At 43.4% G+C, this 27,997-nt stretch overlaps 1 protein-coding gene across 2 annotated transcripts; it reads left to right on the forward strand.

Annotated features, from left to right (window-relative positions):
• The first annotated feature begins 405 nt into the window (after positions 1–405).
• CTSD (cathepsin D) lies at positions 406–27,960 on the forward strand. Of its 2 annotated transcripts, none has more exons than XM_079987444.1 (10): positions 406–619; positions 4,208–4,364; positions 16,734–16,857; positions 19,289–19,407; positions 21,191–21,390; positions 22,332–22,454; positions 22,766–22,910; positions 24,138–24,236; positions 24,841–26,860; positions 26,999–27,960. In XM_079987444.1, the coding sequence occupies exons 1-9, from the start codon at positions 558–560 to the stop codon at positions 25,009–25,011; spliced, it is 1,200 nt and encodes a 399-aa protein (XP_079843570.1). In that variant the 5' UTR covers positions 406–557; the 3' UTR covers positions 25,012–26,860; positions 26,999–27,960. The 2 variants fall into 2 exon arrangements, with proteins under 2 accessions (XP_079843570.1, XP_079843571.1); XM_079987445.1 differs by having other exon boundaries at positions 24,841–26,847.
• The last annotated feature ends 37 nt before the right edge of the window (positions 27,961–27,997 follow it).

A 27,997-nucleotide genomic window follows, 5' to 3' on the forward strand; every position in this document is an offset into this window, starting at 1 on the left:
TGTCCAACAAGAATGAAAAAAACAAAAACAAAAAAGCAACCAAAAGTGCGGATCATCGTTTACTTTAGAACAAAATGCTAAGTTGTGAATCAGGTGCGTGACAAAAACAGGAACCCAACATTTGCTAATGTTAAGCAAAGCCGTGTGACTTTTGGGGGTGTCCGGGTGCAGCAGCACCAGCGCTTAACGCGGACTTCCTCCTCTGCAGCCAACCAACTCTCGCGGAAATCGCATGTGCGTAAACAGGCATGTGCTTTTTTTGGCTCAGCTTTTGCTGTAATGAGATCGGAGCATTTCTCCTGGTAGCTGACGGCACTTACAGGGTTAAAGACCTTCCCCTCCTCCTCCTCCGGGGACCACGTGACTCCGAGAGGTGCACATTTTGAGCGGTCAGCTGACCAAGCAGTCACGGGGTTGTATTGCTCAGTCATTCCCCTTAATAGCGGGAGGGCTGCGGGTGTGCAAAACAGACCGGACTCGGAGCAGCACAAGAAGCGCATCTGCTCCCCGTCGGTACCTGAGAGTTGCTACGATCCAGCCCAGCCGCCGCCGTCGTCATGGGCCTCCGCTCTTTAATCCTGCTCGCGTCCCTGGTGGTCGCTAGCTCGGCGCTCATCAGGTGAGGGTCGCCTTCCTCTCGCACAGTCGCCAAGCGCTCGGGGTTCCTTGGCTGGCGGAGGAGACTGGAAAGAAGAGGGGGCGGCGGAGGGAGATAAGGAAAGCTTTCTTTGCAACCTGGAGGAAACTGCAGGGTTGTTGTGTTTGGAGTAAAATGGAGCCCCGTGTCTGCTGATCAACGGCTTAGCTTCTCCCCCGGGAGGGCGTGTCCGGAAAGAGCGGACATCTCGAGGGCTCCGTCAAGTTCAGCTCGTGGCGTGCTGCCCTCGATTGCCTGGCGGGGCGGGGCGGCTCTGCTGTCATCTGCCCGGTTGCACGGGCTCTCAGACGAGCGAGCAGGATCCTTTCCTTGAAGGGGGGAGTGTTGAGAGTTCATTTAAAAGGAAGGTTGGGGCAGCCCCAAAGGAGGGTTAATGTGTGCTTCAGGGAGCTTGGATCCGTGTGTACATCTGCCCAAATATACTGGTAGGCCTCTCCCCTCCAAGGATGTTTTATCTTTTAAGAAAATATCACCAAATTGACTTCCTTGTAAGGGGTTAAGGTTGTAGGCTGATGTAGCAAAGAATGCAGGCTTTTGCTGTCGGGGTATAATTTCTGCCACCCCCTTGGTACCCAATTTTGTGATACTCCTGGCTCTCATTGTGCCAATTCCGTATAAAATGTAATGAAGGGGGGCCATCAAGATTTGAGGATAGGTAGAGGGAGGATTTTAGAGATCAAGCTGCTGTGCAAACCAAGATTTAGTTGATGTGTGGCAGGAAGTTAGTTATTGGAAGAAGTAACACCCTCAGGAGGTATTATGCTCTGTAGGCAAGTTGTCTTTGACAAGACGATTCTATGCAGGTTTACTGAGAGACCCAGTTAGTTTAGTGAGGGTTACTTCCATGTTAGTGTACCTAGGGTTGCAACTTGAGCATGAGAAGTAGTACTGAGTGGCCTGTGAATCTTCTCCTTTCTCAGATACTTATTAACAGGACTTATTTATTTCATACAGTTTATATACTGCTTGACTGTAAAAACAGCAACCTCAGAGTGGTTTACAAAAAGAATAAAGCAATAGAATTGGTTAAGAACAATAGATGTTACCAAATAACCCAGCCTGCTTAGTTTATTATACGTACTTTCAGAAAAACTGCAAGCACCAAGTGCTTGAGGTAAGGAGCTTTGAACATTGAGACAGTGCCCCACTGATGGATCACATAAGAAAAAGAGCTCCAAGAGTAGATTTTTATAGGCACAGGCATTGTAAAACTCTGCTCACTTGGTTTCTCACACCCAACCCACCCCTGCTTTCACACACACATGAGACAACACCTGTTTGAAGGGATGGCACTCGGATAAAGACTAACGCCATCACATGTTCATAGTAAGCAAACGAGTTTGATGGCTGATGTTCTGACATGTAGAAAGTGCCTCCTACGTGGTTGGCAGTGCTTTAAAACTTGGGTCTAGCTTGACCAAAGTTATAGCTTTCCCAGTCTTTGCTTTCTGTTAGTACTAAATGTTCCAGTCATGTTGAAACAGCTAAAAACCTGAGCCATAACCAGTTGCAGAGAAGACTGAATTATTTCAGAAAGGGCCATACCCATAGAAAGGGAGCGTTCCGAGAACCAGCCATAATTGAAATAGGTCACTTCATCTCCTGAGATCCACAAAAGTGTTTCAGCAGTGGTGACAAGTAACTCTTGTCCACCTGTCTCTAAATACCCAGCAGAATAAGACATGCTTACCTTCTCTGCCTCTGTTTTCCATGCATTGCAGAGAATCTGCAGTGGGAGTAGTCTCTTGCCTTTGTGCTGGGTTGGCCAACCTGCTGGTCAGTTATTGTTAGTAGACCATTGTTTCAAATATTCCACAAAACCAAGAATGCCAGGTGGTAGCTTATCTTTTTGCAAAAAGTTATAGTTAGTTTCTTTTGTATATAAGTGATTGTTAGCTATGAACCAGTGACATAAAACTAATATGCCATTAGCAATGTATCAAATCTTGCTGATTAGCATATATTTGTCCTAATCAAGTCAATACTCAGGTCAAGTGTATTTCACGCAGCTGATCAAAACTTTTTTTAAAAAACCCATTTCAAATGCCCATTATAATTTCCAGGGTGGGAAAGATAACTCCACTCCACCCCTTTCCCTTGTGTGTGCGTATGGAGATCTTGCTACTTCTTCCCTGGCATGGTGAGAAGCTGCCTGCTGACTCCCTCCCTCTCTATACATGCTCGAAGATGGTGGCAAAAGAAGAAGAAGAAAAGTTGGCCACTCCAGCCAGCCAAAAATTGTGTAGCTCTGCTTCTATGGCTACTGTAATCTGAAGGGATCATAAACTTGCAGATAGTTCCACTGACTCTTGGTAGTATCTAACACTGTGTATACCATACACACTTGACTGCAAATATATCCCATTGAACTCAAACCCCTAGGATATACCGGAAAACACCTAACCTAGATTTTCTGCAAATACCAGTTTGGGTTGAACTGCTTTGCTGGAATTGTGCATGTCTGTTACTTTATTAAAGTGTGAGTGACTCCTAGCCGAAAAGAAACTCTTGCTCTGATGTCTGTTCAGCATCTTGTGGCTTTGGGGTGATGCTGCTGTTCCAAAGCCTTTTCCCAGGCTGCTCAAGCAAACTGTCAGACAAGAAGCACTGATTCATTGGAGCTGGTGCTTTTATCCTCCTCAGCCATGAGCTTGCCAGGAGGCTGCATCTTGTTACACAAAGGCAAACCAGCTAAAAGTTGTGAAGTGTTAGGCAGGTTGTTGTTAATGCATTTGTTATTACTAAGAGCACCAGGTTATGGATGCATGACATGGAATAATAATTATAAGAGGAAGTATAGTTGTTGCTATACTCTGTTGGGGCACATACCGTATATGGCTCTTTGGGTGATAAAAGTGATCAGGCACAGGATGTGTTCAGTTGTTAATCTGCTATCTTTTGGTACTTTCGTTTGTCAGCTTTAAAAGCTGCTTGGTATCTGCAGATGAAAGGTGCCATTTAAGAGAATTGTAATCAAAAGCTAGTTGGCAAATTTCCCTGAGGATAGCCTCCCAGCATAATCTAACATATAAAAAAATGAAATCAAGTTTCAAAACTGGATCCAGAAGGGAGGTTCCCATAAATGCTGCCAAATTCCCTGTAGGGGTAGACTAGCAAGGATCCATGAACTTCACAGGAGCCATGTCAGTAAGCAAACCCCAATGGAGAACCTGGCTGCTTGTTCTTTTGATATGAAGACAAAAGAGAAAGTTGCTGTATTAGCTGCAAAGAGAGATGTATTTCTTTTGAACTTCTCTGAGATAATCTTTGGCTGTATACAGTGGCACCTCAGGTTACATATGCTTCAGGTTACATACGGTTCAGGTTACAGACTCCACTAACCGAGAAATAGTGCTTCAGGTTAAGAACTTTGCTTCAGGATGAGAACAGAAATCATGCTTCAGCGGCAGCAGGAGGCCCCATTAGCTAAAGTGGTGCTTCAAGTTAAGAACAGACCTCCGGAACGAATTAAGTACTTAACCAGAGGTACCACTGTAATTGAAACTAGATAATATTGATAATGGTCCCCAAATTGTTTCTGCTTGACAGAATTCCATTGAAGAAGTTCCCCTCCATGCGCAGCATCTACACAGAATATGGGACCAATGTCCAAGACCTGAATGAGTTGGGGGAAATGCTGAAATACAAATTTGGGGGCGCTGATGTGGGCGCACCAACCCCAGAAGCTTTGAAGAACTACATGGATGTAAGTATAGTAGTTGTAGTAGTTGATTGTCACTCCTCCTAATGCTTTGACTGTTTCTTCCTTCTTGGTGACTGGGATCTGTGTGGTAGAGCAATATCCTGGAACCCTGCTATTGTCCTTGCCTGTCTCAGTGAATAAAACCATTAGGGAGAAGGTCACATTTAAAACAGACCTTGAAAATTATCCATAGTGGTATCTGTAAACACCCAGCACTCAATGTTTCAGGGTCACAACTGCACATCCTCCTCTTCATTGGGCAGGCTTGGCATGCAGAGAACTTGTGCTGTCATCCCAGAAGCATTTCAGTGTATCAGCACCATGTGAATTCTCCTCCCACTGAAGCGCTGCACTCCTTGGGGCATGGACTCCTTTTCTAGAGAAGCCGTGTGTTTGTGGGAGATAGGGCAGGCTGATAATGACTGTTTGCCTTGTGCAAAGGTAATTGTTGAAGCAAATGGGAATGTGTAGGAGGGGTATGAGGAAATCAAGGAAGCTTAAGACTGGATAAGATATGGAGGATGCTCCTGAGGGCTTGACGTGTAGGATCATAGCCATTATGACTCGGATGATCTTGACATTGAAGAAAGAACGCTCGCAAATGAGCAAGCGAAGACTTGCTGTTCTTGGCATCCATTTGTTTCAAGAGACAGTGGAGAGCGCCTCCAGGGGTGATGTCAAACTGCTGCATTAGCATCACCAAAGTGACATCCCCCAGGGCCCAAGCCTGGGAAATGTGTATGGAAAAACCTGAAGGCAAGACCCCCACCCCGCCCCCCCGTCTCGGCCTCGCTGATGTGGTCCAAAGGAAACCAATATGTCTGGCACCAGCTTCACTGTAGGAGTTGCTGGAAGGAGGTGTTTAATGCCCCATCCAGCCGTCTTGGGGTCTCCACTCCAGATTTGCATGGTGTTTACTCCTTAGCCATATCTTCTCCCGAAGATATCTCACAAGGCAGCGGAGGTTTAGAATCTTCTCCTAGATGGGCTACCTTCCCAGGTTTATGAGCTCCACCTGCCCCTCACTCCCATCTACAGCACATGCAGAAGCACCTTCTTGACCATTGGATCCACTCTTGGTCTTGCCTGCTGAATCCACCACAGCCTGTCTTCACATGCAGGGGAAGTCCGAGCGTAGACTTAACCGTGTGATAACCATGGGCTACAGGACCAAGTATAAGGCTAGAACTAGAAGCTTCTGAGCAGAACTTAGTTTTCTGGCAATCCCACTGGCTTCACTTGCATTCCTCTTGGAAAACCCTTCTGCTCCCCACGTCACTTCCTGCACACTTTAAAAGGATGACTCATACCTGAACAGGCTGAAACTTAATCCAGTTAACAAAGATTCACAGTAGCTGTTGGTCCAGTCTTCTTCCCTAATAGGATTTTGATGCAGACCACCCATCAGTGCTAGGATGTCATAACTTGTCGCTGAATTCTTCTTGCCATTTTATAAATCGCAGAGAAAGTGCCACCATTGAACTCTGAAAAGAGGCCACTGTAGCTTGAAATGAAATTTGCTACAGTCTCTGCAAACCGTTTCCCTCTCTGAACTTTTTTTTTAAAGTGCTGTAACAGCCATCTCTCCTCTTTCCTGCTGATTTAATGATGCCATAATGTAATACTGGCTTGCAAGCCAAGGGATAAGTAAACAGGATACATTCAGAATCTGAATTGGTGAGATAATAGTGCTTTTTTGGAGCAGGGAAGTGTGTAAGGCCAACTTGCACTTCTCAGCAGATTTTCATGATTAGGTTGGTCTAGGTGATGTGCTATGATGCCATGTTGCATCAATAGAGAAGTAACAGAAAAGATTCCATATAAAAATGTGACGCTCAATCTTTTATTGGAATTTACATGTAAATATTTTGAGTAGTTCTTAGAACTACAGTTATACCTCATGTTGTGTCTGCTTCCTGTTGCATCTTTTCGTGTTACATCCCACAGCAACCTGGAAGTACCGGAACTGGTACTGGTGCATAGAAGGGCCAAATCACGCCTGCGCAGATGCAGTACTTCAAGTTACGGGCATTTCACGTTATGGATGGGCCTCCAGAATGGATCCCATCCATAACATGAGGTACCACTGTACAGGTGGTGAACCGTTGGGTCATTTTGGCAAATGTGAGAATAAGCCCAAATGGTGCTTGGCATGGATGGCTCTACTGAATGATCATCAGGTAGAATCTTAAAGTTGGAGGAAGGGGTCTTGTAGACCATCTAGTCCAGTTTTAACACCATGTTAAAAAAGCCTGACTGGCCTCGACTAGAAGTTGAGCACTTAGTGTCACTGGTCTCTTGTTGCGAAACCATTTCGGCAAGCATCCTCACTTCTGACTTTCAAGCATCTCTTGAAGACTTTTTAATGCCAGCAGGCATTAAATTCATGACCAGAAATATTTGATTTCTGATCATGCAGTCACCTTACTGATTATCTGTATTTTCAAAAGTTAATTTATTAAAATGACATTTTATATTTTCACAAGACGTGCTGTTAAAATTTTATGACAAGGTGGTATAAAAAGTTTTTATGATATGATGGCATAGAATTGCTTCTGTAAATAACTGTATTCTAATAACCCATCTGAATGTTGACTTCATAGTTCAAAGCTTCTGGTTGTCTTTGGGCAGAAAGGAGTGTACCTCCAATACCAACACACCCAGCATTTCTCCTTAAACCACAGAGCTTTGAAGTAGAAGCCCAGGATGTTTGCATGTTGCATTTGAAGGCATCTTCCCGTTCTCCCATCAGCTGATGGATGGGTAGGAGCACACCTTGCTTGACTGAAGGAACAACCTGGTTCCTCCTTTGAAGTGCTGCCTGGTACGAGGCTGTTTATAAAGGGCTGCTTGAAAGCCCTGTGATTTGCTTGCTTTGAAGTCCTGAGAATCAGGGCTTCGGGGGAAGCATCACCTGATGGCAGGTGATTGGCAGGTGAGCTGTCTCACATGCCTGTCGACTGGCCTGCTGGGCTGGGTGAGATGAAGATCTGCCCATCCTATCAGAAAAGCTTCCCTATCCTTGTCTTTGAAAGTGGGCCGCTGCTGACATGGGAAGGTAGTTGTATTGTGGCCTCTTTATTTAAAACCACAATACAATATACAGTAAAACCGATAAGCAGTAGGATCCAATTGTCTTATTAAAATCGTCAAATAAAAATCACAAGACCGTAAAGATCTTTCCATATGGTCTCTTGACTTTCCCTGTCCTCGTACACATTTTCCTGAATTGAAATTAACTACATAACTTCTGCCCATCACTCCACGCTTGCTACTCCCTTTCTCGTAATTCTTGCATTCACAGTTGGCCACAGTCAGTCACTTCCTTGACCCACTCATTGAGGCCTGTAGTAGGGTGGGGCATCGGTGTTCTGTTCATGATAGGCATTCTGAATATGGGAGGATGGCTTTTGTTTTTCCTTCAGAAGTACCAAACACCTTCAGTTAGACTTGCGGAGGGTTTTTGCCACAGTACCTGCAGAAATCCAGGCTGAACATCCTAAAGGGACATGCTTGTGTCTGGAGAGAGTTGTGACAGATGGGGAAGTTATGTGAGTGGCCAGTATAGCAGCTGAAGCCTGAGAGTTTGGGGGCTGCTTCTCCAGCTTGAGGTGCAGCCTGGGCTTGCTGTGCTCTGAATTGTGTGTGCCTTGTCTCTTGGGAAAGCAAGTATCTTGGCTTCTCTCCCCCCCCCCACTCCCTGCCCCAGGCTCTTGTCAGCCATCCAGTTTTCTCCTGTGACTTGTCCTCTTTGTTTGCCAATCCCAAGGGAGTTCTACAAGCAGGGGGACAGAAGTGTTTAATCAAGCTCTACCTCTGATGTTGAAATGTGCAAGGTGAAGGTTGTGCAATACGTGGCTGCTCCGAAACCATTTTTCCCCTTTTTGAAGAAAGCTTTGTCTCATGCCATTTTTTAAAAAAAACTGAATTTCCACATTTGGAGTTAATACAAATAGAACCTATCAGATTGCATCTATTTGCAGCAGACCAGAGAGAAACATAGACTGGAATCTTTTCCCATGACATACTTGACTTCAAGTGGCAGATGGTGCTGTTTAAACACTTGAGCCCATACCTGTGTCCTGAAATACTTGCAGTCTTAAGAGCACTGGATCATGTGCTTCTCTGAATGTGTAGATCAGCCCTTCAAACTAATGAGAGCTGAAGGCCATCTAGAATGTTTTTACCGGTTATTAGAAAAAGAAGAAAACAGTGCTGGACTGCATTGCCATTTTATTCTTGCCAGGTTGCAAATGGTAAACACATGCCCTGTGTTGTGTGTGGCAGCCCCTGTGTACTCCTTTTGTCAGGCTACTACTGCACTGACCTAGAGCAGGGTCAGTATTCTCTCTCAGCTGCTACAAGGCCACACTAAAACCTTCCATAACCCAGGGTACTAAAAGAAATTACCAAATATATGCCTTTCTTCCCCCCATCCTATAATTAACAGTTTACATAAAGCTTGTATCAGCATGCAGCTTGTAGTAATATACTTTTAATGTCGAGTTTTGTGCATGGAAATGGAACTGGCTGCTCTTCAGGGGTGTGAAACTACTTGAGACCCTCAAGCAGTCATACCTTTCCTCATTTCCATTGCCTGCCATGTAGAAATAACACATGGGTTTGGGGCAATGGTAGTGCATCACTATATGCCTCTATGCCTCAAGAGTAGGATCTGTAACTTCCTCCTGACTGCAGGTCACTGGAGCAGTTGAAGATATTGGAGGATGGACCAGAGAGGAGAGCAGGCATCACAAACCTGATTGTCCTTATTTCCCTTGGAGAAAGGCAATCGCAGATATTCTGCTTGCTTTGCTTCCTTTATACTTCACCCTTCCAAGAACATATACCAGGGACTTTCTCTGCTAAATTTCTCCCTGTATATTCAGAAAATGATAATTATCTAGAAACTTTCAAGGAATGTCCCAAGTTTTTTTTTAATGCTAGGCTTTTTGGTTTGTTACCATGCATGAGAAATGTATATTTTTTGCAGGAAATTACAAATGCCTTTATTAAAGTGTTTGTTACCAGAAGCACCCGAAATCTGTAGCAGCTGTAATTGGCAACCAATCATCAAACAATTCTATTTATATCCCCGCAACAGTAAGTGTTGCTGAATTTAACGGGTAGATGGTAGGCATTTTCCCAAACACTGGGTCTAAACTGCAAGCTTCAAAACCTAGTGGCTTGGAGAAAAGTGATGGGAGAGAATAGATTGCTCCCAGATATATCCCTTTCACTTTTGGGACAAGCAGAATATATTCAATGGTTCTTTTTTTTTTTTTTTGCCTTATCTCCTGTTTTGTGAAGAATGGCAAATGAGATCGTAAGCACTGTAAAAGTTTGATTGCGCTACCAGTGATTTTTTTTTTGTTACTTTTTTAAATGAACAAAAAGTGACAAGGCTTCACCCTCCTGCCTCTGATGTGTTCTGGGTATTTTGCATAGGCTGGATTGGGGCTAGCTTTGGAATAGTGCTACATCTAAGACTTGCTCCCCGCCCCCTTCCTACCACCCTGCAATGCTCCCCATTTGTCTTGTTCCATGAGGAGATAAGACTACGGGGGTTCATGGTTGTGGTACAAAAACCCAGCTAGTTTCAGTTAGCTTTATCTACAAAAGGGCTGTGTATCTATTTTGAAGTCTAGTCATGAGACAGATAAACTGTAACAGAGCTCCTGACATGATAATTGTGCAAATAATAGCTTACTGATGAGCTCTTTCTTGCGACACACACACATAGTCCAGAAGCTTATAAATCCTTTTGCCATGCGGCAATGTTTTCCCCATGTATACAACTGGATTTGCTAACTCATTTGCCCGGTTAAGTAGCCTTCCAATGGAACTGCAGACCTGAACAACTCTTTTTATCAAGAGAATCCCATGGAGGGACCCCAGAAAAATGCTTTGATGAAGCTTGAGCATGCTCAGTGGGCATGGAATGCTGACTGCCTGTTGGGAGGGGAAACAGGGTGGTTGGAATCCTGAACGGAATCGTTCTACACCACATTTTCTTGCAGGTCCCACTTGTGTTCTTAGGGAAAGCTTTAATTCTTCTGGGCACATTTCAGATCCTGTTGGAGCATACAGTTTTGGGTGTTGCTCTGCTAGAATTATGTATCTGGAAGATTCTCTCTCTCCTCCTCCCCCTTTTTTAAAATGAATGTTGCAAGCAAGGGGATTGTTTGCATAGGTTGATATTTGAGGTTAATATGGGAAGCAGTGTTGACTTCTCATTTGGGTACTGTAAAAGACTTCTTCAAAATTACAGCCCAGTCCTAATTTAGATTGCATTTAGCCTCTAGGGTGGGGCACACCCGTGGCTATGCTGATCCACCATTACAAAGTGAGGCTGCTTTCGACTAGTTGGCTGCTACACCAGAACAAGGCAGCACACTAATCCAATGTGGGACCTGCCAGATGTTTTGAACTACAACTCCCATCAGCCCTCGCACATTTGGAGTAGTCTAAAACATGTGGAAGGCAGCAGGTTGGGGAAGTCTGGTGGATAGAGATCTGGATGAATTCGACAAGTCCAATATAGAAGTGGTTGGCTTCAGCTAGTTCTTCTTTCTTTCTTCTACAACCCCCCCCCCAAACCTCAGCTTGATGCTGTTGTTTCCAACATCAGCTGGTCAGTCTTGTCCCTCTTTCACTGCATTGAATCTTTGTTATATCCTCCTATTTTGCAACACCTTTCCTTCTGAAAATGGCAAAAGTGGAAGGAAAAGTTGCTTCATGTCTGTTGTAAGCTTGTTACTGTCAGTTGTTTTTTTAAAAACTACTGCTGCTGTTGGCAAATAGCAAACTTGGGCAATCTTCTCGAAGTGGACTGGAAGCTCTCTGAAACACCCAGACCACTCCGCACTCATCCACACAGGCAAAAATATGTATTCCCGGTGCTTTTATAGCTATGCCTAGTCAAGCTTCTCACAATGGAGCATCCTGTAAAGGAAGCTGCTTTCCCTTGCACCAAACCATTGTCCATCTGCCTCACTATTGTCTGTACTGGCTAGTAGAGGCTCTCCAGAGTTTTCAGACCTACTACTTGGCTACATTGGAGCCTGAATCTGGATGCGCTCCCTTTATAAAACGTAAAGGTGCAAGGTTTTGCCTGGGATGTGAACCCAGCACCTCTTGCACACAAAGCAAAAGGAACCCAACACCACTAGACACATTCCGTGGATACAAAAAATGGCAGGTCCATGGGTGCTACTGTTGTTTACGGCCGATAGGATGTTCGCCCTTCCTTCCCTAAGGCTGCAAAGGTGGTCAGGGTTGTAATTGTGACAGCATTCTAAAGTGGTCAAAATTAAAGTTGGAAAAAGTGTAGGTGGAGATCATTCTTCTGTATATTTCCAAGAGGAACTCCCTGTTAGCCTAAGGCCTAGCCCTCCTAGCCAGGTTGCTGCCACTCCTCTAAACACCACCTCATTTGCAATTTGCAAGAACAAGACACTTCTGAGTCAGCTTTCCAATTAATATCACTTAGAGTAAGGCTGCCCCCCACCAACCCAATCTGTTTAGGTGTTGTAACAGCTTCATACCTGTCTTGGCTTTATTCCATCTTTCTTTAGAAGCAGTCCCGATGGTGGCTGTTACACAATGGCCTGTCTATATTAGGAAGGGAGAAGTGAAGTGAATTTCTTATCTTTAATTGCCAAACTCAAGTGAGCCACCCAAATATGAAATCCTTCACTTGATGTATGTCTTAACTCTTGCCCTTGCTGGCAAAGGGATAGCTCAGGCGGTAGAGCATGAGACTCTAAATCTCAGGGTTGTGGACACTGGACAAAAGAGAAGGTTGGGCTAGATGAGTCTTATGGTCCCTTCCAACTCTACAATTCTAGTTGTATAATGCATGGATGACCACACACACAAGCCTCGCAGGTGCAACTATTAAGGGTTGCAGTGCAGAACAGAGGCAGGATGGACTAGGTGCATATGTGGTGGTGGCATCAGGTAAATGCTCAGTAGAGACACCAATGCTAGGGAATTATATATAGCAGGTATGGTGTTTCTCTGTGCTTTTTATATATAGTGGCAGCCCTATGTCTGCAGCAGACAGCTTAGAAACGGCCTTAACAGACTGTGATCAATGCAGCTCATGGTCCCCTTTTTATAGTTTGCTTTCAAAAGTGGTAGAGAGAAGAGAAACTATGTTTTTGCCAGCCTTCAGTCAATTATTGCTCATCCCAGATTGAAGATCCCAATCCATATATTGCTGTGGATTGCAGCAGTCTCCTGGCAGGTATACCTGAAGAGGGGTATAAGCAACCAGTAGCTCCACATCAGCAGTTTTCAACACATTCAAATGTAAATGAAAATGCTTGTGGTTCTCAAGATGAAAAAATAAGTGCACTGTTCCTACTCATGCCAGGAAAACACTTGGCAAAGTTCACAAACCTGTTCTGGAGCCAAATATATATATATGTCATGTGTGTTGGGTTGCCACCCTTTCTTCTTTCTCCAGGCAGAACTTCTGTAATAGCTGTTGGATCAGCAAAAATGGGAAGAGGCGCAGCTTTCCCCACTGCTGAGGTGCAGCAATTGCCAGCGGATGGGAACAGCAAGCTGTACCTAAGCAGTTTAGCAGGAATCCTGCTCCAATAAGTTTTAATGTTTTTTTTTTAAAGTGAGGTTTGTTGTCTGTTGCATACTATGGCCGTGACAGCTGAGGAGGGAGGAAACATCCAAAGCATTCTTCCATTAAGTGCAAATTTCAGCAGGCTACAGGATATTGATTGTGGTAGATGAAGAGCTCTTTGCAACTGGAAAGTCCTCTCCTCCCCTCCCTTTCACCCCCTTTCTATGGTCAGTACATGTACTGGAAGCAAAAGGCGTAAAGACCTACTTAATCCTTGTTGGTTCAGCATGTACGCTACTTTTGCACTCACTGGTGCTTATGCTGGAGCAGAAAGGGAACATGTTTATGTCTCATTGAGCAACTGAGTCAAATGCTGACTTCATGGTTTGCTAGGATGTCTTTGGAAGCCTAAGAGAGTCTCCCTCCCTCCCTCTTGTTTAAAAGTTGGAGGAGTCTGGAATATATTCCCTGCCATAGTAGCTGCAGCCCTAGAGAGGGATGAGGAGCAAGTAACCTCCATTTACTCAGTGTGTTGGAGGAGAAAGGCTTAGCTAAGGCGGTGTGTGTGGACCTTTGTTACAAGTGTTCTCCCTTTAACACATCGCAAAAATGGGTGTGGGGAAACCTTGGGGAGGGGTAGTGTGCAAGTTCTGTGCCCTCTCATAGGATAGGTGCTATTTCATTTTTAGTTCTGCCCTGCCACTTGTTGGACTGTGTTAAACAGCAGGACCCATCTGGCTGCTGTTAGCACAAACCCATTGTGTCATTGCTCTAGTTGCTGCTTGCAGAATTCCCACTCATTGTTTCAGGGTAGGGAGGGAGGGAGCTACTGCTTGTCTTCTGGAGGCAGTGTCTCACTTCCAGAGTCCTTCCTGTGTCTCCCCCAAAAAGAGGTTTGTGTGTTTCACAACAGTGTAGGTCCTAATGGAGGAATCTGCAAAATGATGCTAGTAAATGGATATGTAGCAATTCCTTCCCATCACGTTCATGTCCTGGTAAGTGACCATCCTAAGCATGAGCAGCTTCACATGCTCCTTAGGCAGGATGGGGAATCTTTCTTGAGATGCTGGTGGACTTACACATTGCATCATCCTTGGCTAGGGCTGATGGGAGTTGGAGCCCAGCAGTGTCTCGAGGGTTGCAGGTTCCCCATGCCTGGATGGAATGCAATTCAGTTTTACTCAGAGTAAAACCATTGAAGTTAATTAAATGTGGCAAGTTAGGTCCATTAATTTCAATAGGTCTACTCTGACCAAAACTTAGTTGAACTCCGCTCCCTCTTTCTAGATGGCTTAATTCCTCCCATCTGGAATGTGAGCCTCTTCCTGGTTCAAACACTTAAACTACCCTTCTGATTTGAGTGCAAAGGCTGCCAGGCTCCTGCCTGAATGGTGGTTCATAGTATAGCAACTATTCCAGGAAGTGCAGGTGAGCAATACATAGGATTTATTGCATTGCAGCAAAGATTCTGCATACTTAAAAAAATATGTGTAGAGACCATGTGGCACCTCAACTTTAGCTTTAGGAGCATGGACAAGAATGGATTATAATGATTTCTAAAAACTGACCCAGGACTTTATTCCTCCGTGTGTGTGAGAGAGAATTCATACAGATAAATGTTGCATAAAACACTGGCCTTTGTGAACAAAAGTTGCTTAAGTACAAAATGAATATCAAGGCAGCAGTCCTGGTTAATTACAAGGTGATTTACAGCCTCTAATTCTCCACTATGCTTTAAGAGTAATAGCCAATATCTTTGGCTTATATGACGTGCTATATAGGTACTAGGTTAGAAAACACACCCTGCCCTAATACAATAATGGTTTTAATGTGAGATGCCAGGGAGGAGATGGCAGTATAATTTCCTTTAATCTCCATAGGCTGTAGGCACAGAATGCAGGTAACATTTTTGTACCCAAGTAGCTTGACCAGAGGAATGAAAAGCATCTCCCACGCTGAGTGGTGGAGCTGTTGGCCGTGTCATTAGCTGTTGCCTTGGGAGCTCCTCTCATCCACCAGTTTTTGCGCACTTGTGCCCAAGGAACTCTGAATAGGCAAGCACATGTGCTGGTAAGCAATATGAAGTTACTGGCTGAGCCAAGTGAAGTTTAAATATTGTCACCAAAACATGGACATTTGAATCTACCTTTGTAAGGCGGTAACCCCCAAACATTGAGGATGAAATTGGGTACACCTTCTGTCATTCTTATCCACCCACCCACACTAAAGGAAGTTAGACATTCTATTGCAATATATGACTGGAAGTTTTGCTGAGAGATTTGCATATACGTTTTGGGAATGTTTGGGATACAATACTCTGTTTTAAATTCAAGCACACTTTCCCAAGGGAACCAAGGAAGAGGAATGATGACATCCTGTTGTATCCATCACGGAGCCATTGCATATGAGCATTTGCTAGATTTTTGGATGTTGGGAATGAACTTGCAGTAAAGAGCTGGCTTAGCCCTTGTTCAAATAGAGCATTTTAGTACTTCCACATAAGTGAATGGTAGCAATTCATTCTTAGGGTTGGAGTGAAATCTCTTGGCTCTGAGTGGCTAAGGCCTTACTCTTGGGAATAATCGAGAGGCATAATGCATCTCTGTGCTCCGAACACACTGGCAATTAAACATTGCCATGTTTAAGCCAAGGATGAGCAGTCTGTGGCTCTCTTTATTCTGCTGGACTCTAACTCTTCCATCCAGCATGGCCAATGGTTGGGTATGATGGTGGAAATTGTAATCCAACAACCTCTGGAGGGCCACAGGTTCCTCATCTAAGCCCCACATGTGATATCAATCATAATGACAAAGTGTAGGCAAAGTGTAGTTTATAATAACTACAGTGGTACTTTGGTTCTCAAACTTAATCAGTTGCGGAAGTCTGTTCCAAAACCAAAGCATTCCAAAACCAAGGTGCGCTTTACCACAGAAAGGAATGCAAAATGGATTAATTTGTTCCAGACTTTTAAAAACAACCCCCAAAACAGCAATTTAACATGAATTTTACTATCTAATGAGACAACTGATCCATAAAATGAAAACAATAAACAATGTACTGCAGTCACACAATCCATCAATCAGTAGCTGAACTGGGTTCCACACAGTCACGGAAACGAAACAAAACAAAAAAGCCACGAAAACGCAAAAAATATACAGCAAAAACATGCAAGCTGGTGACCCTTGCAACATCTTTTGGAAGCAAATGAGACTTGCATCTAGAGTCTCCTCATCTTGATACAGCCAACTCCCCCTTCTTTTTATTTATTTACTTTGCATCTTCTTCCTTTCCTCTAAGGGTCTAAACGCAACCTTCATTGCCTCCATCCCTCCTGCCCCATTTTTTTCCTCACAAGAAAACCTGTAAGGTAGTTCAGGCTGAGAGAGAATGACTCGCTCACAAGACACCCAAGGAAGCTTCATATCTTAGTGGGAATTTGTACCTGGGTCTCCTTACTCCTGGTCTGACACTCTGATCATTATTCCTCCCTGGTGCACACTCTTGCTCCCTCTCTCTATATGCAGTTTGATATGGGCGTGGGGTAGTTACGTAAGTTTGTTGGCTTCTTTTGCAGTAGCCACTGACTTCTCTCAATCCTATAAATAACACTGTGGTAAGAATGATCCCTTAGTAGTAATCCTCCGTACTGTGGGGTAATGAGCGTTGTATTTGGCAATCCAGTACCATGAAAGTGATGCTTATTTTATTTCTTTGCAAACCTGGTGTTAGCCTGGAATGATCAGCTTCTTATCTTTTGTCTTCTCATCTCAACTTTCATTTTACAGGCTCAGTATTATGGAGAGATTGGCATTGGGACACCCCCACAGAAGTTTACTGTGGTCTTCGACACTGGCTCTTCCAACCTCTGGGTGCCTTCTGTCAAGTGCCACTTAATGGACATTGCTTGCTGTAAGTATCTCTTCAGTTGACTGACTTAAGTAGCACCATCCATTAATCCTCTAGAGTGTATTTATGTGATAAAGCCTAAGCCAAGCTCTTACTTTGCATGAAAATGACTAACTTTTAAAAAAGAATTTTATTTGACATATCACTGATTGTGTCCTGTGCTTCATTTTGAGAAGCCTGGTACTTCCTGTCCACTATTTTTTAATATTGCTTCCAACTTGACTCCCCACTCCTTGCTGCTTTTTATGAATACTTTGATTCAACTGACCATTGCTTGAGAGGCAAAGAAGTGTACCTCTCTCTCCTGGGATGCATGCTCCTCAGCACACTGGAAACTGGTCAGCCAGTTCTATCTGTCACTGTTCTTATATTATTGAGGCATATAACCTTGCACAAGGAATATGAAGCAATTTGAAATTTAAATATAACCTTTAGTTCTGAATAACATTTTGCCATTTAGAACAGGAGTGGATAACCTGCTCCTGGGCTCCAGCTCCCGTTGGCCCCAGCCAACTTGGACCCTGTGGTCAGGGACAATGGGACTTGTAGTCCAGCAGCATCTGGAGAGCCAGCACTGATTTACAACTTATGCTGTCAACTGTGTTTCACTCTCTTTCCCAGAGGATCTGTCAGAGCACTTAAACTAGCGGTTCTCAACCTGTGGTTCCCAGATGTTGTTGGACTACAACTCCCATCATCCCTGAGCTCTGGCCTTTCTAGCTAGGGGTGATGGGAGTTGTAGTTCAACAACATCTGGGGACCCACAGGTTGAGAAAGGCTGACTTAAACAGAGTTGGTGGCTGATCATTCCACCTTTTTTACCTCTGAGCGCCTAAAGTGATGATAAAATATACTCCATCTTTTAACTAATTTAAAGAGTCTCCCCTGACTATTGAATTAAATGCAGCTGTTTCTGCTTGTGATGAGACCCTTGTGCACATTGGTAGAGATCACGGGGACCACATCTTCTGAACGTACCTGTGCGCAGCAACTCCGCTGGCTGAAACTGATGGGAGTTTTAAAGCATCCCTGACCACTGGCCATGCTGGTGAGGGCTGGTGGGAGTTTTATTCCAGCAGTAGTTGCAGGGCTGCTTGTTAGCCACCCTTGCTTTAGGTGGAAAACGGATAATGACTTTATTAAAGGTGGTTTGAAAGAGGGTGTTCTACTCTTGTTATGTACACCCAGCTGGTTTTGCAAGCTTTTATTCTGTAAAGCCTGTTTGACTAGAAATGCATAGGACAAAAAAAGAAGAAGCCTGCCTCATAGGAAATGAAGCCCCTCAAACTACTTTCAGCCCTCTTGAAAAGTGTGTGAGCTCAGCACGTGTACCCGGGTTTTTCATGTCTTGGGAATCCTCAAGAAATAAACCTGCCAGGTATACTTGAATCCCAAAATATACTTTCCAAATCCAATTTAGCAGCCAGATTGGATCTCTCCACTTAATTCTCCATGTGTTCGAAGAGCTTTAGAAAGCACTTTGTGCTAATGCTTTCAGGTAAAGAGATGCATGTTGGCAGTCGTTCTACCCTATTCTGGAAGTCCCTTTAGTTCAAGAGGAATGAAAAAGTATTCTCTCCAGCAGATGGGACTTGAAACAGGCAGAGTTAGTTGTGCTACAACCATGCCAGATCTAGCTAAGATTTGGTAAAGACCACCTTTCTCCGGAAGCCCCGGTGGACTACAATTTAACTGTAGTTGCTTTCCTAAACATCCCTGATACCATTGTGGGCATGGCATAAAAAGTTCAATTTATAGAGGAAGACTAGGTTCATATGCCATCTAGATGTCTTCACTGCTTCTCCACTTAAGATGTTCAGGAGGCGATATAGCTGTGATTATTAAGTAACCATGGCCTCCATTTATAAAATGAGTCCAGTCCATCAGTCCCTAAGCTTGCACATAATCAGGGTTAGCAGTAACCTTGCTATTTGCTATTATTCAGTATTTCACTCTAGCCCTTCAGAACAATTTGGCTGGCTTAGAAATTTGTTGTTTTGAAATGAAACCTATAATTGTCCATATTATGGGTTGTTGGCTGATAAGTGACGCTACAGGGTGGGTACTGTCCATGTCTGTCCTGGTTTTTTTTTTCTTCCAGAATAAATACTACATCAAGTGCATCTCTTAGGTCAGGTCTGCATCAAAGCACATTTGCCTTTTGCTTGTTTCTTGAGTGTATTTACATACAGGAATCAAGAAAACTGAACATAATGAAAAAAAATTGTTGTTTTCTCTCCATTTAATTAAATGCTGCAAAACTGGTTCCTAACACTAATTAAAAAGCTGTGAGAAAGGAGTTATGGATTGGCTTATAGTTTCTGTTTGATCTGGAACACGGGGTTGGTGTCTCCTCAAATATTTGTCAAGTGTTCCAAGTTGGTAGACTGTGTGTGGATTTATGTGTGTGTGTTGTGTTATTTCCCCCCTGCAGTGCTGCATCACAAATACGATTCTTCCAAGTCCAGCTCGTATGTGAAAAATGGTACAGACTTTGCCATCCATTATGGTACTGGGAGCCTGTCAGGATTTCTCAGCCAAGATCATGTAACGGTAAGTACATCACCAATAATTCACTTCTCCAAGCTGTTAAAGCTTTGAGACTTTAGCAAAACAACAACAGCCTACCACCACTACCACCATATGAGAGTACTAAAATATTGTAGTGTGATAGGAACTCCTGGGGATAGTACCAAAAGTTTGTGAGGCATATGGGATGTGCTTTTCGCAAAACATAGATTGCCTAGCCAGTGATCAGCTTTGATGTAGAGCACTGTGGGTTTGTTTTGCTGCTTAGAAAGTAAATGACAGCATTGTGGTAATTTATTATTATTATTATTTTTTAAAAGACAAGGTAGGAGAAGTTAGTTTCAAATTTATTGTCCTGTGGCTGCACATTAAAACAGCTTTTCTCGTGGTGTGCCTTGAAAGGCCCCAGAAGCTCTCTTTGCCAGTCCTTTCTATGAGCCTGCCATCTTCAGTGGCCAGTTTTAAAGCCACATGTGTATGGAAAGAATTGCCATGGTTTGTTCGTAATCCTCCTCAAATAAACTACAGCTACTGTGGCCTTAAGGGAGCCTGTACTTGTCCAGGTTAAGTTGATGGAAGTTGCTAGACTAGGGTGATACAATTATTTTAAGCAGCATTTAGCACCAAGCACTGAAACTTAGTTTCTGAAAAAGCTTCAGCCATTGTGTCTCGTTGTAAGGAAAGGGGAGCAAGGGAGACTTAACTATGATATGCATGTAATCACTGGCTGATGAAGCAACTTTTACAGGGCAAAGTTGTCTTGTCCCTTTTTATTCTTAGGAGCGTTTGCTAACAGAGCAGAAAAAATCAGAATAATCATATACTAAGTTTTTGTCCTGCCCTGCCCCCCAAAGACAATTAGGGTGGCAAACCATAAAGCAATATAACAGCACAATTAAAAAATAAAGCAAGGAAAAACTTCGAAAGCATCTAAAACCATATTAAAATAGCCACATGTTCTCACATCTAATAATTTCAAGGTTGCTAGGAACAGTATCTTTCAACCATCAAATGCCTGGGTGAGCAGGGATGTTTTTAAAATACCTCCTGAATGTAAATAGTGAGGAAGACAAGCAAGAGATTAGAAAGAACAATTCTGACATACCAAACAAAATCTTTGCCAAGTCTCACAATTTCATCATATCTGGTCATAAATTGAGTGGCGAAGAAACAGTCTAGATGAATTCATGTGAAGCCCTGGATGGTATTTCTTTCTCCTTCCCACACCCTGTGCCGCCTTTGGTCAGATTCACCTGGCATTGCTCACTTTTGTGGCTCTGCAGCAAGGAAGGGCAGGAGCAGAAAAAAGCAGAGCTGTTGCCACAGTGACTCCCAAGGTTTGAAAATTGTTGCCTGGGGGAAGTTCAGAGCTTAACATCTCTGCGATTTCAGAGAGGTGATAAAACTTCCTCTTTTCAGCAAGCATTTGGTTCTGTGTCTAGTTCCTGTATTCTTTGTTTGAGGGTTTTTGTTACACTCGCCTTTGTTGTTGCTCACAGCCTTGAGCTTTAGAAAAGCAGTTTAATCGCTTAAAAATTACAAAATGAATACAATAGCAAGATGATAATGGAAGTTGCATGGCTTCTAAGAAGGCAACTGCATGCTCCTTATCAGCTTTTATGTTTTTCAAGATTTCTCTGTTTGTTCCATGTGCCTTTATATGGCATGTATTGAGAAGGGAGGGATCCTGGCACCACTTGAGCATGTTTTTATCTTACTACCAGAAGAATGATACCATATTTGTTCCAATAATGGTGTAAATGTGTATGTTTTGGGTTCTCCCAACCTTCTTTTCTCTTTCTCCCAGATTGGTGACCTGATTGTCCAGAATCAGTTGTTTGGTGAAGCTGTCAAGCAGCCTGGTATCACTTTCATTGCTGCAAAGTTTGATGGCATCCTTGGCCTGGCATACCCTAAGATCTCCGTGGATAAAGTGTTGCCTTTCTTTGACAATGCAATGCAACAGGCACTAATGGAGAAGAACCTGTTTTCCTTTTATCTGAACAGGTGAGAATGTCACCTTGCTTTAACTTGTGTGCCAAGGACCAAAGGGAAAGGCATTTCCATCCCCAAAGGAAACGTCTTAATTATTTCATATGTGTGGTGGTGGTGCCTATATTTGCTGCGTAAAGATAAAGCCCTTTTAAGAAGATGGAAAGATTATGTGTGGCATCCATTAGGAGAAGAGGGAATAGCAGGTTGTGATGGACAGGGGAAGAAGTTCCTGTTTGTCATTTAGAAATGTCCTGATATCCTTTGACTCATTTCTGTCTTGTGACACACCCAATTCTTTATTCTTTTTTTTAAAAAACACAATACAATATATGCACAAAAAAATCAGTGCATAACATTGATTACTATATGGTGCAAATCACCTGATCATGAATAAAGAGTCCTGCAGCATCATATATGAAATGCCCCATTGTTACTGGGTATGGGCCAAGGGTTTCCCCAGCAGAGTATGCCCACAACTGTGAAAGGGCTCAGGGAACCAGCAAATGAGCACGACACAGGTGCAGGCTCAGAATGGTCTGAAGGCTTGCAGTGCAGCCCTATGGGAAACCATACACAGACCAGTCTTGAGCTCTTTAGATAGACCACCATGGTGTGCATGATAAAGGATTGCCACCCAATCTGGTGCACATGTTACTTGGGAAGATATCTGTTGAGTTCGGTTTGGGCTTTCTCACTGGTAGGACTGCTTAGGGTAGCAGAGCTGTTGAAAGCCAGACTTAAAGAAATATGCCAAGTACACAAAGGATGGCATTGCTTCCCTTGGATTCTGGGGGCCTTTTCCCTGCCCTGCATCACTTCTGTATCCTTGTCCTTACGTGTTTTTTCCACTTTACATTTCCACAGTTCATTGAGTGTATTGCTCTGAAGCTATGGATCTCCCTCCGTTTTTGTACTAACATTTCCCTTCTCCACTTGTGTGCTGCCTCTTCTAGGGATCCGAAAGCAGCCACTGGAGGTGAATTGCTTTTCGGTGGGGTGGACCCACAATATTATACTGGGGACTTCACCTGGGTGAACGTCACTCGCAAAGCTTACTGGCAGATCCACATGGACAAGTGAGTTGCTTCTCTCATTTGTTTCACAGGTGCACAAGGGGGTCCATAGTTTATTAGCATATAGATTACCTGCAATAAAGCATTGTTCTATATCCCCAATGGGAGCTGTGTAACACCATGTAGGGCTTGCAGTAAGCAAAGACTCCGGGGGGGAAACCCCACTCTCCTAAAATCTTCCATGCTGTGCCATGTAGCACAGAAGGAGTTCAGTCCCCAATGCTGAGGATATTGCTACACCCAACTGCACAAAGGTGGGTAAAATTGAATTCTTTAAAAAAAAAAAAAATCATCTGGGAATTGTCTTCTTCCAGGGTTGACGTTGGCAATGGCCTGACTGTGTGCAAAGATGGCTGTGAAGCTATTGTAGACACAGGGACCTCCCTCATTACAGGCCCAACAGATGAAATTAAGCAACTGCAGAAAGCCATTGGAGCTAAGCCAATCATTAAAGGACAGGTAATGTGGGAATGGGGTGAGGTGGTGGGTCTAATGTTGGGACATCCATATGTGCAGCCTGACTGTTTCTCTCAGGGCTGGCTAGCCTGGGACCCTGCAGATGTTGTTAGGCTCCAGCTCTACTCTACTCCACACATTGAGCACACTGGCTGGGGCTGATGAGATTTGGGAATCCAACATCTGAAGGGTCACAGGTTCTCTAGCACTGCTTTCTATATATTGGTTTTGGTCTCAACTGGGTTCAGATACAGCCAATAGCTTGGATTGCTACCTCAAAAGCAGCTTGGTTACTAGTTCAAAGCGGTTCAAATGTTGGGTAACCTTTATGTTACAGTACTGCAGCTTTCCCCCCACAACCAGACCTGCTTAGGAAGAATTGGCCATAATAAGTTCTATACACCCTTCCTTCCACCTCAGAGGATTTTCAGGTCCATACTCCAGTCTGGCTTATACAGCATGCAGGACTTCTTACAGTGTCAACATCCCACATGTTGCGCTTCGCATTGGCGCTTGTGCGTAATGTTAGCATGCCTGTGATCAGCAGCCTCTGCAGGTGTGCCATCGACATCCTGTCATTACATGCAAACAGACCAGTGGCTGAGGGAAGAATGCTTAAAATGTGGCTCAATTGAGGGCTGAACCTCTTACACTCAAAGGGCCTATTTGTAGCCTGCATGCTGTGTAAGCTGGGTCTAAGAGAACTCCTTCAGCCAATAGTATAGGAGGAGAAATTCTGCTACGTTCAGCTTCAGCTGCTGCTTCAGCACTTTGAGAATTGCTGTATAATGATAAATTTCCTGTCTGTGTAGTTCTTAAAAGGTACAGCAAGGGAGGTCCACTCAAGATATGGATCTTCCATCTCTTTAACTGCCCAGATATATGGCTTTTTTGTGGGAAAGGCATCAGAATGTGGCACTAATGAAGTGTAAGAGGTAGTAGTAGTAGTAATGTTTGGGATTTTTATAGAGAACTTAATGTTCACTGTAATCCTAGCAATGAGCAGTGGCTCAGTGCTGCCCCTGTACTGCAGCTGAGGACAAGATGTTTGTTGCCAGCAGGAAAAATCCAAGGGGTTCCCCTGTTCCAGGAAGAAGAATAGCCTAAACAAGTCCCTTTTAGGGAGAAGGGTGGAGTCACTAGCTAGTTCTTGTCTACACACCTTCAGGAGTCAAAATTCATAGCTCTACAACAAGGTTCTTATACTTCCAATTTATTTTTATTTTTCAGTACATGCTTCCGTGTGATAAGCTGTCTTCCCTTCCCACTGTGAACTTGGTTCTGGGAGGGAAATCCTATGCCCTCACTCCAGATCTATATGCCTTGAAGGTAAGTTCAAAACTATTTATGAGATCATCCTAAGAATGCTCACCAACCTATCCTAGAAGCAGCAGTTTTGGGTCCCCCGGATGCTTTTATTGATGTTCATCCAGCATCTAGTAATAGATTTGTTATATCTGCACTGGATCCTGTGCACTTCAGGGAAATAGCTAGGACTCTTAAAAGCACAATGGACTCTGCCTTTGTGTCTTTTTACATGATAGTTAAACCTTAAGACTGAGTTCTCTCATTGCATACCAATTACTTAAGTGAAGGATTAGTGAGCAAATTCTTTTGGGGGAGGAGCAGGAAGAGGACTGAAAACTAATAAATATTGTGGGGGCCAATAAATGCTGCTTAAGTGGTCAATGCACATCTATAAAACATTGTTTGACCACGGTTTTTCTACAAGGATATGTTTGGGCTTATATATATATATATTGAAGAGGGATTGTATGCATGATCTTCAACAACTGGTGGCTCTTTAGGTGCTCCTGAACACTAAACTGCAAAAGGAAGCAAACAAGGTGCAACTATAGAGAAGACTAATATGCTCTCGCTCGTTCACTCTCTTGTTTTTAAAAAACCCACACCTTCTTTTCTCTCCCTGTAGGTTACTGTTCAAGGAGAAACTCTTTGCTTGAGTGGATTTTCAGCCTTGGATGTCCCACCACCTGGTGGACCTCTTTGGATCCTGGGTGATGTCTTCATCGGTGGTTATTACACCGTGTTTGATCGAGATAATGATGCCGTTGGTTTTGCAAAAAGCACTGGCAGTGTGTAAATGCAACTGACAACCACCTCCCACTCTCTCTCCAAATTCACCCACAAACACACTGGAGTTTTCTACTGTGTCTTGTAGGCATTAGGAACAAAATCAGGAAAGTTAAAAGGAAAAAAAATATGACACTTTAAAATTTAAATAAGAAGGAGCAGAGATCTTTTAAAAAAAAAAAATCTGAAAAGCTACTAGTGACCATTGAACAAACACTTGTCCTTCCTCGAATGATACAGGCCATAGAAAAGTTATAATAAAAACATACCTAAGGAGCCCCAGCATTGTATGAGCTCTTCAAACATCTGGTTACTTGACATGCTATTCCTTTTTAAGCATAAGAACTATAAATGCCATATTTAAATTAACACAATTGCAGGGGGTTGGACTAGATGAACCCTTTGGTGTTCCTTCCAATCCTACAATTTTATTATTTATCCGCTCCAAAAAAGAACCCTTTATACATGCTTTTAGATTCACTTGCCTAGCTGTTCCCCATTTTTAATTTATTGATATATATATAAAGGCAACATAGAGAACAGAATCTTTCACAGTTGTTTATGGGGGAAGTGCTAGGTAGTTGGGAAGTTACCACGGAATTTGCATTGGGCTAATGATCCCCGTAGTATTTCTTGCATTGTGGGGATGTGGGAATATAGCAAAATTGTCCTGATTTGCATTTTTAAAAGAAACATAGCAGGTCCACATCACTTTGGGTTAGATGGGCTCCAATGAGTAGAGAGTCCTTGGGAAGTTATAACTGTGGAAATGGGTATTTCTATAAGGTATGATTGGGTTCTCCATCTCATATTTTATAAACGGCCACAGTTTTGATTTTGGTCTGAGCAACCCCATTCAGGTACTGTAGTTTCGCGATACATTGTTACAAGTTCTTTCTCTTGGTTTCCCACACCTTACATAATTCCCAGCTTCTTTTGCGGGTGTAAGGAAAGTGACCATGATATTTGTGAGATCTTTCCTGCTCAAGGTTGCTTTGGAGATTCAACAACTTGTCAAATATGGCCTCTCCCCACACCCCACTATTAAATCAAGTCACAGCTACTCTGACTCTCGTTTCTCAGTACAGAAAAATCCTGTAGATCTCTTGATAAAACAGGGAACCTTGGGTGTGGGGCAAGTTCAACCTGCCCTTGCAGAAAGCACAACTGATCTTCCTGCTCAACAGCTGACAGGCAGGGGTTTGAATCCTGCTTGGTCACTCTCTCCCTCCAACCCCATGGGCCAACTTTGGCAGGTGGCCAGGATCATCCACCTGTCAAGAGTTGACCTGTGGGTTGTGGGGAGATCTGGCATGCCGAGCCAAAAAGGTTCCCCACTATTGTTACGAAACTTACTCTGCTACGAGAAGCTTGGTCTCTGCACAGATTGATTCTGGTTACCTAGACTTTTATGGAAAGTGTTTTATAAAAAGAGCTGCCTCTGCATTGGCGTCTATTTTGGCCTGGCAAGCAGAAGTCTGGGAGCAGCCCTTCGGGACAGGAAGGTGGAGGTAAGCTAGGTAGATGTTAGTTAAACAAACTGGAACGTCATTGTTTAGTTGGTAAATGAAGTCTTCCAGTATCTTTTTAGATAAATCTGAAATGTTCCATTGATATTTTGGAGCCCAGCCCTAAGGTTGCGAGACAGCACGGATAACACAGAACACAACTTTTAGATTAAACAAAGAGCTGTTCTGATGCAGAGCCAAGCACACTTCGCTGAAGATGCTTTATTTTAAACTAGATGAAATCTGGTTCATGAAGAGCAACACAATAGAAAAGCTGGTGAACACGGGGGAGTAAAAGGCACCAGGAATTTGAACATACATTTGTGGATAGGCTGCATGTCCTAGACCAGTGTTTCCCAACCTTGGGTCTTCAACTGTTTCTGGACTACAATTCCCATCACCCCTGACCACTGATTTTGCTAGCTAGGGATGATGGGAGTTGGAGTCCAGAAATAGGTGGAGACCCAAGGTTGGGAAACACTGTCCTAGACTACAACCCCACCCCCAACCCCACCCTCCTGGTTGGGTTGAATACTTTGGAATGCAGATAAGCATCAGGATATCTAGAGAAGGCTACACCTGCTTGGGATTGCTAACAAGATGCTGCCATTCAAAAACCATGGTGTGTCTGTAAGCTTGTGAAAGATACAGAAGTATATTGGAGATGTCATTAAAACTGTAGCATCCTTCCCCAACCTGGTGCCCACCATGTTGACTGGGGCTGGTTGGAGTTGCAGTCCAAAACATCTAAAACTACCAGGTTGGGGAAGGGAGTTGTAGCATGTCCTGAGTTACGATGGGTATATTGAAATACACTTCTTTAAAATCCTTGCTTAGTTCCTCCTAACAGTCTTCAACCCTGAACTAGTAATTCAAGGTCACTGAATAGCTTCTCACTGAGTAATATCAAGTACAAATACTCTAGGAACTTTCATTTCAAACTTAAGTGCCCAAAGCTCTTCTTAAGAGAAGCTGTATAGAAAGTGTCTTAAATTTTCTTTAGGTGGTCATTCAAATCAGGATAAGATTGAACACAAGTCTTTTGTCTTGAAGAGATTTTATCATGAATGCCGTATATTATATATCAAAAAGTATCTCTCGCTCATTAGCACTGAGTGGACTGGTAATGGTATATGTTTCAGTCTCTTGGAGGCAACTGCTAACAGCAGCCTAACCACCACCACCACCACCCCTTTAAAAGGCATGTGGCATAGTCTATAAAGGAGGAGAGCGTTCTCTGCAGACCTTTGGAAGGTTCAGTAGAGGAATCCGCTTGTTTGGAATACATTTAGAGCTGCTTGCCACTCCCCCCCTTGTTTTTTGCTTGCTTTTTCTAAATGTGTAAGATGCTCTTGTGGCTCTCCTGTTGGGCAGATGCAAGTTGTAGCTGATCTCTCCACTCAATTTGTCATAGAAAAATTGTAATGAAAAAATAAATTTTGTCTCCTCTACATTCCATCTTGCGTCATCATTTGAGTGGTTTGGGTG

This window comes from Podarcis cretensis, assembly GCF_951804945.1.
Source record: "Podarcis cretensis genome assembly, chromosome: 1".
NCBI classification, from domain to species: Eukaryota; Metazoa; Chordata; class Lepidosauria; order Squamata; family Lacertidae; genus Podarcis; species Podarcis cretensis.